This window comes from Osmia bicornis, chromosome 4, assembly GCF_907164935.1.
Source record: "Osmia bicornis bicornis chromosome 4, iOsmBic2.1, whole genome shotgun sequence".
NCBI classification, from domain to species: Eukaryota; Metazoa; Arthropoda; class Insecta; order Hymenoptera; family Megachilidae; genus Osmia; species Osmia bicornis.
Window position 1 is genome coordinate 2,752,459 of NC_060219.1, and position 14,673 is coordinate 2,767,131.

The 14,673-nt window shown below is 40.6% G+C and overlaps 2 protein-coding genes across 3 annotated transcripts; both read right to left on the bottom strand.

The window, feature by feature from the left end:
- Positions 1-9,017: 9,017 nt before the first annotated feature.
- On the bottom strand, positions 9,018-12,142 carry LOC114879888 (tetraspanin-9-like). The gene is made up of 6 exons (XM_029195697.2): positions 11,845-12,142; positions 11,501-11,719; positions 10,576-10,758; positions 10,097-10,309; positions 9,185-9,392; positions 9,018-9,110 (listed from the first exon to the last, which is right to left on the bottom strand). Exons 1-6 carry the CDS (start codon positions 11,905-11,907, stop codon positions 9,052-9,054), a joined length of 945 nt encoding a protein of 314 aa, XP_029051530.2. The 5' UTR covers positions 11,908-12,142; the 3' UTR covers positions 9,018-9,051.
- Positions 12,143-12,843: 701 nt separating this feature from the next.
- Positions 12,844-14,563, bottom strand: LOC114882998 (elongator complex protein 4). 2 transcript variants are annotated; one of them, XM_046285536.1, is made up of 6 exons: positions 14,365-14,563; positions 14,153-14,283; positions 14,042-14,077; positions 13,369-13,985; positions 13,078-13,290; positions 12,844-13,009 (listed from the first exon to the last, which is right to left on the bottom strand). In XM_046285536.1, the coding sequence occupies exons 2-6, from the start codon at positions 14,268-14,270 to the stop codon at positions 12,905-12,907; spliced, it is 1,089 nt and encodes a 362-aa protein (XP_046141492.1). In that variant the 5' UTR covers positions 14,271-14,283; positions 14,365-14,563; the 3' UTR covers positions 12,844-12,904. The 2 variants fall into 2 exon arrangements, with proteins under 2 accessions (XP_046141492.1, XP_029056121.1); XM_029200288.2 differs by lacking the exon at positions 14,365-14,563 and having other exon boundaries at positions 14,064-14,077; positions 14,153-14,197.
- Between the last annotated feature and the right edge of the window lie 110 nt (positions 14,564-14,673).

The window sequence follows — 14,673 nt, forward strand, 5'->3', positions numbered from 1 at the left end:
AGGTCAAGGGTTTAACAGCTGCAAGAGGAGAGAAACCTTTTACCCCGAGCTGACCACTCTCTACTGCAGGGAGAGTGAAGAGACGTAACAGCAGGGGCACGTTACGCGAAGGGTAATCTTCGTGCGGGGTTATTATAGCAGCGATGGCGGAACAGCGCCATTTTGACGCGTGGTTTGCCTCGTGGATCGTCAATGGCTCGCAGGTTCCAACGAAAATACAAGCTTCATTAATTGAAATGAAAATTATTGAGTAAGGGTGATCTGGATGAAGATACCTTGACAAGACGAGTATTAGTTTAAGTAGTTTTTCATCGTTTCCTTGTTCCAGCGTCACGGCGCAATTAGTAACGATGATCGTTGCCGACTTCCGGAAACGTTCGCACCCTCATCTTTATTTTCACTTGCCCCTCAGTCTGTGAAGTAAAAAAAGATCCCTTTCCTCGAAGGCAAACGCGACGACAGGCTTGGGTATCGCGATGGAAATACTAAGAACCGCTCTGTAGCAACAACAATCGTTTTCCTCAGGGCATCCGCAAGACGTCAATCTAATTGAAAACCCCAAAAATCTTCATGTTAGACATAATCTGCCTATACAAATGAAATAATTAGAGAGATAATAATTTAACGAGGAGATTCGATAAAATTTCGTAATATATTTTTATATAATAAATATAATAAATTGTCACTTTCGTTCACCATTCAGAATCATAGTATCAAGTCAAAATGACCAAGTGTCACGCGAATGCATCAGAACGATCACGTGCGAACCATAAATTGATTCTTGCACCGATTCTCACGCAATTTTACGTGGCACGTCTATCGACCCCCGCCATACTATATTAACCAGGAGAAAACCTTATCGATTATGCGATACGTTACTCGTCCAATAAATTACGATCGTTAATCTAAGAGATAGCACGAGGAGCTTTGACAGTTTGCACTTAACTCAATTTCATTCCCCGTTGAATTATACTCATTAGAAAAATATTGTAAACCTTGGCTTAGAAAACTTGTGGGAACACAACTTTTCCATCGTGTGACGTACGTGACTTTCCAATATATTGATCTTAGGTGTTGGGATTGCTATTCGACATTGACCACTTGATCCCTTCGCAACCGGACATCCGCTGTTATGTAGCAAGCTGCACATGTAGCTCGACCGGAATCGGATTACTTGGATCCTTCTGTCGTCGAGTGCAGCGCATCTTCCGTGTCTGTAATTTGCCTCTGGGAACACACGTGCTGCACCGTCCAACGAAACGTGAGAAACTTTCAAAAGGGTCAGCTTATGAGTTGTAATTAGTAGAAACATAAACACCTTGCGCAGAAAAGAAAGAAGAGTAAATTGAGATAAAGTTTTGAAAAATTATAACGAGCAATAAAAACAGGAAAAAAATAAATTTGTATAATAGATTTATATTATTAATTATTGCGGGCTGAAAGAAGTTTCACTTGAGAATTGAAGACTGAAACTCGTAACGTACCAGATAGAATAGTTTTCGGACCATGTCCTGTTTCAATTTCAGCCAGGAAGTGTATCGCCTCGGAGGGATGATTGACGACCGAAGGGTTGGTCTTTGCGGCACTTGCGGTCCATAACGCACACTCAACACATGATTCCGCTCCTCCCACGTAACCACCTGCGTTACCAAAATAGAATGCACGCGGTCGAAAGCACCCACGCTTTGGCTCCCACCATTCATGGTTTAGAAAGAACCTATGGGAAAAGTATCTTTCGGCCGCATAAAATTTTTCTGCAACAACAAAAGGAATTATAAATAATAATTTGTATCTTCATTTGAAGATAATACTGTTGATACCAGAGATCAGGGTTCGTTATGTAATCCTACCATGGGAAGGTAGATGGACAATGGTCAGCGTGTAGCCTCGAAAAGGATCGCAAGGTAAAATCCTATTTTACACTCCAGTATCGGCACGACAAAGGGTTCCTCCCTGTAGTCGTCGGCCGCAAAATTACGCGAAATAGAATGCCGGCCACCTTCTGTCGTTGGTGTGGCCTTCTGCCATTAGTTCGGCATTACATTGACAGTAAGTAGCATTAAGGATTGCGACAATCCCTTCTCCTTTGGCTACTGGAGCGTGGACACGAGGAGGCTAGGTTCTCCAGAGAAGGATCGAAGGCGTGGGCAAAAGCAACAGGACTTCCACCTCCTGGGAATGGATCGTTGTTTAGGGAAACACGGGGATCCTTGAAAGCGCGGCTTGCCCCGATGCTACCGGCCTTCCTCATTGTTCTTCCATTATTGGCAGCAACCCAGGCGTATACTCCTTACACCTAATCCTTTAATCTTCGGGGAAATGGAGCTGTTTGTAGCAAACAGATCGTAAAGCTGTCATTGTCCAGTTTCTCGCAACGGATGCAAAATCGACCTGCTTCGAGCTCGAGACACCCTCGTCCTTTCGACATTTCGTTATACCATACCCATTGCCAGATAAATATTTTTTGATAGTATTCTTAGACGTTCAAACAAATATTTTGCAAAATTATTAATTTTCAAATTGAAAAGTATTCTTGCGATACTTTCGAGAAAAACGGATCTCGATAAGTTTTTACGCAGGAAACCGGAGGATAGGGAGGAAGAGCACGCAGATAGCTAATCGAGATAAAGGATATCCGAGGTAAGAGCGCATTGTGGGCGGAAGGAGTTTTGTCGAACGGGAGCAATCGCCATTGTTGCGTCACGGTTTCGAGTTTCTGCGAATCCTTGGAACACCGATTGGCCGTCCATCGAGTTCCAACGTAAGACGAGAAGGTCTGCTAGAATCGTCGTCAGGTAGGCTGGTTTTCCAACAAAATTTCGTAACCACCTGGGATTAAGTCGCGATACGCATCGTCCAGCGAAGAAGCCTCTGGAAGAAGAAGGAGAAGAAGAAGAAAAAAGTTTCTCAATGATTGGCGCTCGTTTCGACCTTTAAGGACGAGGCGTTGTAACCTTATGTAACCCTACCTGCAATTCCAAAAGTAATACGATACTGGGGTAACGTTACCGCGTGCGAACCACAACCGGAGGAAGGAAAGGTAGAAACGCGGCGCGAACAATTTCAATCGAACCGGTACGTACGCGAGACCCTTAGCCCGCTTTTTTCCCGCCTCTTTCCCTGGAAAGCACTCTTTTTATCGACGAGTAAAAAAGGATCTCCAATAGCGGGGCTCGTCGCTGACGCTGATTACGTTTGACAGCTTCCGCATACGCTCCTTTACATATTCTGGTTTTTCCACATTTTTGTTTTTTTGCGCGGTACCCGAACAACCACTCTTCGAATGTACTTGATTTTTTGCCGAGTTCCTTTTCTTCTTTTATTTTTCATTGAACACAATATTATTGTATCGAAATTGATATTTGATGTATATCAATTTAGTTTAAACAGATGGCTGCGAAATATTGCTGAATAACAATATAGCTATTACATTCGTAGACAGTAATTGATAGGGTTTCCATAAATTTCTTAAAAAATTTCGTCTAACTCGTTAGCTGAATGCCAAGGAAACCACGAAAGGTACCCTCGAAATATGAGGTTGTCTCTGTTTCGGCCGGATTAGAGGATAGGATGGTCGTTACCGAGAGTGGTTTCGCAAATTATCGTGGCCACGCAGTCATCGGCGGGCATATGGCGCGCGTGCCTCGCAAGCGTGTCGAAGATTGCTGGCGTGTGCCGTGCCACATAAAACGCTTCAGAATGTTTCACCAAGCGTGAACGATAGAAACTGAGCCGATCTACCGGCCATCTTCTTGTCTTCGATCAACGGAACCCGTTCGATCGTGAACATTACCTCCATTGGCGTAAGATTTCTATGTTAGCTATGTACTAGAACTATCAACTAGTCTAGCGTTGCACGAATACATCCCTACAATCGTAAATTAATACTCGAAAGAGTTTCATTCGAACATTTTCAACCCTCATCGAACCCGCATAAAAGACAAGCTCCCCGTCTGCAAACATTAAAACTCAATCCCATCGTCGACTCTTCTTCAAACTAACCGACGAGATTTCCCAAAACTGTCCGGTTAATGCGTGGAAAACGAGTTTCCTGTGGTGCGTTTTGTGGATTGGATTAACAGCGATCTGAAGAGAAGAAAAAAATGGGGAAGGCAGTCGGTCGGCTGGTCGCATTCGTCGTCCAACGAGATAAACGACTATTTATTTGTCCCCGAAGGAAAGAAAATCCAAGCCTTTTTAACCGTGTGTCCAAACATCGGCATTACACCGTTGAAAGGAGGAAGAAGAAAATTCGACGAGGCGTACGACGATCGGCAGTCAACTAGCCAGCATCTCCGTTTGCCCGTAAAATCAGCAGAGCCTTCTTCTGAAAATCCTGCGACTCCTTACCATTCTTTTCTCTGCCGTCCGTGTAAATATAGTAAAATTTCAAGTCGTGGTATTAAATGAAATTACCGATTCACCGATGGTTGCTCGGTGACATGAATAGTATACAGAGCCGGGTATTTGGAAGCTCGTCTTATTCCAATTCGATTTACAGGAACGAAGCCTTCTTGCTGAAATTGACAAGAGAAATTCACCGTCAGTGCAGGAAGAGCAAAGATTTAAGTTGAGCAGTTCGACGTAAACGGACACGACAGCTACCGTAATTTTGTTCCTCGAGGGTTGTCCCGTGTCCATTTGCCTCCGGTGCAGTGTTCGTTCTTTTTTTTTTTTTTCTTTTCGTGAAAATGCAGTCCGCCCTTTGTCTAAAGCATTGGAGCGTGGTGGTTGGTAGCGAGGAGAAAAAAGGAGAACCGTCTCGGCCAACAAAAGGGTCTAAGGGCAGAAAAGGGAAATTTATGTATGTACCGTGGCGCAACAGCGCCATCTGCGTGGAATTCCGTCCGGTCCATCAGTTTTTCGGTGTTCCTCTAAGATTTGGGTCAACCGGACAGTTGCGAGAAACCGTCCCCCCTTTTGGGGTTGAACCGACCGTTCGTTCGTTCACCTAATGATCCCCGATTTCTCGGTGAGTTAAGGTCCGGCCTTTTAGAACTTGCCGAAAACTCGCTGGTACCGCGAATTTTCCATTAAATCTAATTATACGCGTACCTCGACCATTCAACTGTAAATGCGATACCCTGGCAATAGATCGATCAACGACCAGGGTTGACAAAAATATTTCCAACTAATTCATTTCTACCGAAAGGGTTGCGTTCGAGAGTGAAATTATTCATTTAAACTGTATAGAAATATAGCAAGGGATGTCCACCACATATGTGGTCCATCTCTCAAAAATTATTTATTCCAGCATAGAAACGCTTAAAATGATATTGCAATGCTCGTAACAATACTCACAATATATTTTACACCGTTATGGTGATCGATTCAAGTTTCAGTGCAGAACAGAGACGTAAGGTGCTCCGTCGATCCGACGACACGTGGAAAATTTGCGTGAAAACGTCGTTCGACGTCCGTCGAGGTGGAATCGGCAAAAATTGATGGTGGACAATGCGAAAGTTGAAAAGAGTAAGCGATGAAAGAGAAGAGACAGTCTCCAACACCGGTGGAACATTTATCTCGAGTGTCACTTCACCCAACTTTCACCGGCACAATGTCACTCCGTTCTCTCCACCGTTGCTCGCACCTTTTTTTCTCCTCTTCGTTTCTTGCCCACGTCGAAGGGTGGTCCACCGAAATCGTCGTAATGGAGCTTCATTCAACCGCTGGAGCACGTCATTTGCATTTCTTGCGATTTATCTTCGTCCAGCTACGGTGTTCAGCGGGAAGGCACTTCTGCTTCTTTGTCATAATAGATCCACGACGTTGCTACCGGGGATCAACGTGATCACGAACTGTCTGCATTTTGAACGACCCCTTAGAAACAACATTATGTTGAATTCATCGGTGAAGTTGAGACTCGGAGAGCGAGAAAGTAACATGAAATGAACAAAATGACAGATATATCTGTCTTGAAGGGGAAAATTTAAAAATAAAACAATTATAAGCATTATTTATAAATCCAGACGCAACCAATTAGAAGAATAGAGTTGCTTCGGACAAAATATTTCAATTTATTTGCACCTGGTCAAAAGGCTGTCTTCATCTACGCAGACTGCACGATAAAAAGGGTTGCGTTTCAAGAAAGCGAGGATCTTTCCGTCGTCTTCCATGGAACGAATTGTCTAACGCGTATCTAACGGGCAGCTACCTCGCTCTTCATCTCTACAGCCACCTGACAATACTCGTCTCTTCATGAAGATGCCGATGTATCATTGCAAAATAGCCGCGACTAAACGACGCCGTTGCTTCGATGGTAAAAGGAACGAAATTTTACGTCCGACAGAATCCTTTCGCTCGCGATCGTCGTAGAAATGAATTTCAAGCATTCCTCGAAATTCACCCTCCGTTCTTCGCATACTCCAAAAGTCACGGATTCTTGCGTCGAATTTCTTTCATAAGAGATTATTAATCGTAAAATGTCCAGGATTTATTTATTGCGAACTGTAAAGAAACGAAACTTGATTATAATTAAAGAATTTATATAATAAACAAAGGCATGTTTAGTCTTGTTGGATCTGGAGTCACTGCTTACGATTAGACCGCCATTTCCCTTAGAGGGACACCGTGCCTGCTCGAGGGTGTAGATTGTAGATACTTTCATTTTCAACCGTAGCCCCTTCTATACAAAAACGGCTCAAACTACTCAACACGTTATCGATTTTTTTTTTTTTTTTTTTTTTTTTTTATTTATTTATTAGGTCCATAGCGAACTCATAAGTCACTGCAACGTTACAGTGACAAACATGTGAGTATTTACATTGTATTATGTGTAAAGTGGCTAATTCTTAAATTACATCAAATATCGCTGTAGATATTAGATTTTGATTAAACAGAATTTAAGAAAATTATCAATGCATTTGAGAGCAGATATGGTGCGATAAAAACACTAGCGCTAACTGTCGGGAAATAGAGAAAGTTATGTAACAACTTATCGACTGCCGGAGGATCAATCGATAAGTTCACAACCCATCTATTACCGGCGGTAGGTTCAGCTTTTTTAGAATGCGCTAGTGTACCGACGCTTCGGAAAATCGGTCGATAACGTACTGAGTAGTTTCAACTGTTTTTGTACACACTGTTTTCATCGCTTGCGTTGCCGTAAAATTGCTGTTCCTCTTCACTTTGATTGCGTTGGAGGTGACGGTGTTGAGATGTAACATCTTCACAGACCGCAGTGATTATATAAAATACAAAAACAAAGTAAAGCTTACATGGTAATTTAAACTCATCAAATTAATTTTAATATAACATGATCTCTTGCGGTGCTACGATATAAATTGACTAGTTATAAGAATAAATAAAACTGTACTGTTTTAAATAACATAATATTACATAATTTCTCAAGTTCTTTCAACGAGGGTAGCAAGGGTTTCATTTTATTATAACACTCAAGAATACAGTATAATCGTTGATACATATTTACAGAGAACATATCGCACATATATAAACTAAAAAAAAAATACAAATATAATTTATATAAATGAAAGATAAAAGTACTTCTACACGATTGTACTTGTAAGCAACGACATCGATGTCCCACTGTCATCACCAAATCATACCCGTTTCCGATTTTGTACGAGCCAAAGGATTCAAGCATAAATTCTTCAACACCTGAACCGCATCCTCGCCATCATCTCTCGCGTATAATGTTTGCCTTTTGCTGTTTCCAGGTTCAAAAGAATTTTCCTTATTTTTCTTAACATCCGATTTATTTTTACGTTTCAGGGAGTTCTTCGACGATGATGTCCCCGGTTTCTTAGTCTTAAACGATGGACGACGTTTTCTTCTTTTACTAATTCCGCTTCCACTGCCTGAACCAACAGAAACCAACGACCTAATCGACGGATAATCGATCCCCTTATCAGAATCTCTCAAAGTACTCCTTTTAGAAATGCTCTGATTCGTATGTGACATTTTTCTTTTAGGATGAGTTCGATGACGAGGTGCCAAAGAGGCGCGTGGTCCTTTAAAAATTGGCCTCAAAGTTCCTAATACCCTTCCATGTTGATCCAACAACTCGTGATCCTGCCAAGAAGTTACCACAGGCAAACCACACGCGTTGTGCATTCCTACCAATGGTACACCGATTGCTCGATGCTTGTTCATCTCCGGAAATACTTGATACTTGTCCGTGAAGTCCCAGTTGCGACCAGTGCGTTTCGCGTTTTCCTCGTACGCGGATATCTTTTGACCGACGTGTCCCCGCTCGAGAGCTATCGTTCCCCATTTTCTTGAAACCCGCGTCTCGTCGCTCTTCGAAGGCTTATCATATATCTTCGTTTCTTCCTTGCGTCTGCTTCTGGATTTCTTATCTTTCAACCATCGTCGACTGGAGGTCAATTTCTGAGAGGAAGATTTATGAAAGTAGTCGTCCAGGTCGGTGATATCTCGGTCCTCGTCGCGCATGGAAACATTATGCTCGCTTTTAACTATTCTTCTATCTAAAGTCTTCAGTTTCGAATTAATTTGACTGTTACTGTTTCGAATCTCGCGCTGATAATCGCAAGAATGGCAAGACCTTCGAGACGGATTGCCGGTTTCCGAACGTTTCGAAGCACGAGTCAATGGTTCCTTAGATTTCAGAAGATTCTTCTCTGGTTCTGATATCGATGATTCAAACTGTAGCTGAGGTGCTTCGGACCGTCTTAGAGTTCCAATGTTGTAAGCTATCGATGCTTGATAATTTCTTATAGGGATGCTCCTTACGGTACCGCTGTTACTTTGCCTCCCTTTCAACGCGTTCTTTTTGTCGTCACGAAGTTTAACAGGGTCCTTAGATTCTTTTGAATTATCATTTTTGTAGTCCTTTTTATAATCCTTCGAAGAGTGGAAATAATAATCTGGTACTACGTCGATCGCTCGTTCCTCGTACAACTGATCGCTTCGAAGCACGTCTTCGTTGAACTTCGGAGGATTCTTCCATTCCTCGATGATGCTTCTCCCGAATCTCCTCACGTCGTTAAGCCTAGGCAAATTCGACACACTTTTCGTGCCTGTATTCTTGACGTCGATCGTTGGTTTACCCTCGCTGCCCTCTAGCCACCTTCATGATTTAGCACCGAACGTCGTCCCGGCCACGTGCATTCGATTCTCGATCCCAAGCCCTATGAATTATTCAAACGGATTCTTAATGGACAGTTGATGGGTTAAGGACGCAAAAGGAATAAAATCTCCTCACCGAAATCGTGATCGCTCTCGGTGAATGGACTGAGAGTTTGCGTGGACGTAAACGTCGACGCCTGCGACTTGGCCCGTCTATTTCCACGCGAACAGGCGAAGAACGTGCTCAAAAGTGCGCCCACTTCTACGAAAATCACCGCCAACCCGACGGTGAGCAGTATCAGTGCTTGATCTTGCGTCCATTTCTCTAACATCTCCAAACAACCCTGTGAACATTATATACCCTTCTCTTTAATATTCGAAGATCCCATCAAGAACCTTCCATTGCTATCCATTCACGAATAAAATTAAAACATATCAGTTCGCAAGCGTTTTAACGCGATAATGTAATCATATTCGTGGACAGCGAGGACGCGCGAGGACATTTCAATCTTCAATTTAATTTCAACCAGAGCGAGTGAAATTTAACGCGTGTCGCGGACACAACGACAAGGAAACTTTCTCGCACAATACCAGGAGCAACTTTTCAACGAGCATACGCGACACGTTCATTTCCCGATACGATACAGATTAAACGATACATCGGTTGCTTTTGCACAACCCGCATACGACTGAATTTCCCTCAGGCAGTGATATTTGCATGCGGGTCATTATTGAACGCGCACGTGTGCCACAGGAACGGTATTGACGATCGTTCTTGTTATTCGTGTCGATTAAAAGTTCCTGTACACCTTACAAAAGGCAACCTATTAAGGATGATCTAGAAACAGAACATGTTCATACGCGTTCTTCTTTAAATAACAGAAGCTTATTCCCCCCAAAAATATCATTTTCTGAACTACTTCGTTTGCAGCAGATCTGTAGTGACAAATTTCAACAGCAACAATCAAAGATCATCGTATCTCCTGTCTACTTGTCACAATGTTTACACGTTTCGTGCGTTTAATGACATCCTCATTACGATACGTACCGTGGTGTGTCGTGCGTATTGATGTTCGGCAGGGTTCAAAGCCTGGCAGAGAGTAAGATTGGCAGGTTCAGGGTTGAGGAAGGAGTCGGTCTGGTTGGCGTTATTCAGGGTGCAGCAACTGAGAGGCACCACTAATTCTCTTCGGCCGACTTCCTGCAGCCGCCACCACGAGGTGCCGTAATTGCTGCTTCCGTTGATACCACAGCAAGCAAACTGAAAAGGTCGATGCAATTTACGGCGTTCGATGTCGATTGGGGTGTGCGTGTAATTACGCTTCTTTACGAAACATTAATCGTGATCACCGAGGTTTCAGGAAACAACGTAGACACTCCTGCGTTCTCGATTGCTCGTTGACTATAATTTGCATTTCACTTTTTCGTTTTTTTAAATAAGGATTAGATTTATTCAGAATCAAATTACTAACTAGAAGGATTTTTGATGATTTTTCTATGGTACTCAAGGTGTTAATTAATATATACCGTGGTTTGAGCGAGATCCAAGGCTGCTGTAAATTGCTCGCGACCAGGAACAGCATAGCTGCGTTGCAGGGCGCGTATCAATCTCGCTGATCTGACATCGATACCCAACACATGAGGCCAAAACACCACCAGAACGCAAACTGTGCACTCGCCAAACAACAGCAGAGTTATCGTGATGAGATACTAAATCAAAAGTAAAGTACAGAATATTTTGTAATATGTTCTGCTGTAATTTGAAATATCATAGCTTTTCAATTTAAAGAAAGAAGGAAGATTAAAGCAGTGTAATGATGTTCTGACTTTCAACGCGTTTACGAACGGTGCACGCGTGTTCGGTTCACCTAATAAGCGGCTCCTTGAATAATTACTGTTTTTAAATGATACGCGAACTCGCCCTCTTTCCATGGGCACGCGTGCCTGGATTCATCTAGATCCGTTTCCGGCCAGCGACGCGTGACCATAAAGTGGGAAATCTGGTTTCGGTTTGGTCTGCCGAGCGTACTCATCATCGAGGCTCGACGAAGAAGCGCGCAGATCGAACAGACCTTGACTTTTGTCTATAATTATCAAAATTACAAGTTTCGAACTTGTAGGACTTTGTACATTCGTATATTTTTAATTCAAAACTTCACATTACTCGTTGAATTATTTTTCAAATAATTAAATAAATGAAAAAGAATTTATCTCGTAAAAGAATTGTTAAATTTCGACCTAATTTGAAGATTCTAGCGGGAACGTTAAATTCCATTCGCGTTTAATTGCAGAGTGCAACGCGTGAAGGATCATGTTCCTTGATACTAGCGTTGTTAATGTTAATATTGAATTAAACATTAGGTTTAATTAGCTACAACGACTGAAGAAAAAGTAAACATGCAAAAACGGTCGAATAAAATGTTTAAGAAAGGATAACAAGTTAAGGTCTTACAGAAATTGTAACGCATCGGTTGTAGATGCAACTAGCCCAACATCCTAGGAGACCCGTGAGCGTAATTAGGAAGCCTAATCCAACGATTGCGAAAGCCAAGTAGTAAAACAAGGGTTGATTGGGGTGTATATCGCCTGGTCCCAATAAACGCGACAGTAATATGCGTTCATCGTCAGCTAACAACAATGCTCCTAATGACATCAACGCGAAACCCGATATCTGAAAATGATAATGATATTCTTAACACCTTATCTACTGTTCGTCAATGAAATACATAAGTTTTCCATCTTGTAAATAAGAATTGTGATATAAAATTTAATTTTTATTTCCCTTCCCTAACTTACCAAAAAAATGACATTCGAACAACACACGAAAATTCGCGATACTCCGAGGCTTTTTCTGTCCATTTTAAACAGTACTCATTTAATCCTTGATTTGTTTCTGTCTGCGAAGCCGGGTGATAAGAAGAGACCGGTGACAATTTGTCACGTCAATCCCTCGCGATGACACTCCATTAATGGTCACCGATAAACGTACGCGAAATTTCAATTTACTGGAAATCTTATTCTCTTTTATTTCTTTTTCTTTCTTTCAATTCCGAAGTGTACTTGCTCGCGTTAACCAGAGGACTAAAAAGCTGGCGCGTGGTAGACAGTGCCGTACGAATACTGGCATCTGTACCTACATGCGCTTGCGTTGTGTGCCCTCATGCACGACTGACCGGATGGAACCGGAAGGAAATAGAAAGGCACGAAACAAAAAAGAACAAGGAGGGGGTGAAATGTCCATATGTACTTACGTACTTGTACATATGCGATTGTTACAGATAGGTACGACTGGTGTTCGTCAAAATTTCCCACAGGGGGAGTTGACAATTTTAAACGCAATTGTTCTGGATGAGTAAAGCTCGACTTCATTTCCGGTAGAACTTATAAAACAACTAAGTATACATCGCAAATCAAATTCGAAAATTGTTATCAAAATGCTTCGCAAAAAATATAATTTTTATTTGTTCAAATACAATTCTAATATTTCTTTTAATGATAGATGCTTTCAACCTATGATCACTATTAATTTCTTCTACATTTTTTAACGTAAGACTAAATAGATATTGAGAACGAATACCAAGAGGGATTTGTAACATTTGTGATAAATTGGTTTTGTAATATCGTGCTATAGTATAGAGAAATGCGTTACGTATATTATTGTGAGTGTTCATGAAGCCTATCTCCTCTTTGCATTAATTTACCTGGTACACTATGCTGTTCTGGTTTAAATATTGCGAATGACGCTTACCTACACCTGTGATGTATTATTACTAGTTATTACACGGACAAAGGGAATAGAAAAATAATACAGTTTTATTGTTTTTTTTTTTCAGAGTATGAAATATTTATACAAAGTTTAAAAATCTAATGGATTTTCACGCGATTGACTACAGCATCCAAATGGTTCTTCATCTTGTTCTCGTTGCACGGTATCTCCCAATTCGGGTGGTAAATGCAAAACCTATAACAAAATATTAAAAATTTTATATACGATTGTTAAGTTTCAATTAGCCGCAGTAAATAATTCACCTCAATAAAAAATTTCTTGCGTCGTAGTTTGAACGTAAGATCACACGATTCTGTTTTATGAGGTGCTATAGTATTTATGGCAGGCATTTTTTTTAGATGCAGTAAGCCATGATAATCTTTAAATAATGGATTTGTCTCTTTTTGAGAGCCTGCGAATGATTCTAATTTAATTGCGATATCTGACAAATGTTCAATTCGTTCTACTATAGCATTCTGAAAATCATTTACAAAAAATAAGATTTATGTGTACGGAAATCAGCTGGATTAATATTTTACGGATATAAAACATACAGAATTATCTAAACAATCCACAGGTACAGTGATCACTCCCACTGCATAAGAGTATCTCAAAAGTGCTCTAAAGTGATACAGAAACTTCAATAAATCTTGATGTGAATCATTCTCAGAATCACTGAACCATAATCTAGATCCTAAGGAATGAATTGTAATTCTTAAAACTTGTCTTTTTTCAGGGATCTCTGAAACTAAGTATTGTCCCTCCTTCAAAGTTTCTTGAATACATTTTAGTAACCTTGAATATGTCATATTCTCAAACATATCATCCTTTTTAGGAAAACTATCATCATACCAGTATGTGATATTTGCTTGTTCAAGTACTTCTTTTTTCATTGGCTTTGTAAGATCATAGAAGTGACCAAAAACTTGCCCTCCAGTTGGAGATGTGTCAATTAATTTCATGTTCTGATACCTCCAAGCAATTTTCATTTGTTCATCTGTGACAAAAGGTTTCTCAACCGGTGTCTCTATTATCACGGTTGGTATGTCTGATACAAGATCAGATGGCTTAACATCTTTGGATCCTATCAATAATGGTTGATTTGTGACTACTCCTTCTGCCATGAAATACCTCAACATAACTTTTGCATATGTACCATATCGATCTTCCTCTAAAACAAAAAATTATTTTCCATATGCTTTTAATATGTGCATAGGTATTACATACCAATAAGAAACAAAGAACCAACAGGTAATCCACCACCTAAAAGAAAATTCAAGTATCATATTAAAAATCTTATGCTAGAGATGAACCATTTCTCAATTAAGTTTTTCAAACCTATTATATGATCTAAAGAAGGAATTCCTGATGATATCAGTAATTGTGAATTCTTTATTGATGGTTTAGTTCCTGGTATAAAGGGAATTCTACTATGTTTTGCACCACTTCGATCCATTATTTACATTTGCCTATAAATTGATTTGTTTACATCAATTATTGATTCACATGTCACAGTTGGATCTGTAGTCACAGTGTATCATAACAATTACCATGTGTATTTATAGGTTAAGTTAGGATAGGTTAAATCTGCAAATCTCATACAATAAGTTGCTTACAATATTTTAATTCATTATAATATATTTCATATAAGTACATAAATAGATCATTAACGCATACAATTTATACAATTTATTTATAAAAATATTAAATCGTCGTAAAAATAATTCGTAGTTTTGTCGATCATATCCTAAATGTTATATAAAACAGCTGAACGATGGCAGCACTTACAAGTGGTTTGCATTCGACAGCTGACGCTTCTTTTGGTTTGTAATCCTTCTGCTAGAATGCACCGGTATCAG

What these genes read in the sequence shown, in the direction of transcription:
- LOC114879888 (XM_029195697.2), bottom strand. Translation starts at nt 11,907, where the DNA reads ATGGACAGAAAAAGCCTCGGAGTATCGCGAATTTTCGTGTGTTGTTCG. An exon ending in GTTCGAATGTCATTTTTTTG is followed by an intron (nt 11,720 to 11,844) that starts GTAAGTTAGGGA and finishes TATCATTTTCAG; the next exon opens with ATATCGGGTTTCGCGTTGAT. An exon ending in ACCGATGCGTTACAATTTCT is followed by an intron (nt 10,759 to 11,500) that starts GTAAGACCTTAA and finishes CTTTTGATTTAG; the next exon opens with TATCTCATCACGATAACTCT.
- LOC114882998 (XM_046285536.1), bottom strand. Translation starts at nt 14,270, where the DNA reads ATGGATCGAAGTGGTGCAAAACATAGTAGAATTCCCTTTATACCAGGA. An exon ending in TGGTTCTTTGTTTCTTATTG is followed by an intron (nt 13,986 to 14,041) that starts GTATGTAATACC and finishes TTTTTGTTTTAG; the next exon opens with AGGAAGATCGATATGGTACA. An exon ending in GCAAGAAATTTTTTATTGAG is followed by an intron (nt 13,010 to 13,077) that starts GTGAATTATTTA and finishes ATTTTGTTATAG; the next exon opens with GTTTTGCATTTACCACCCGA.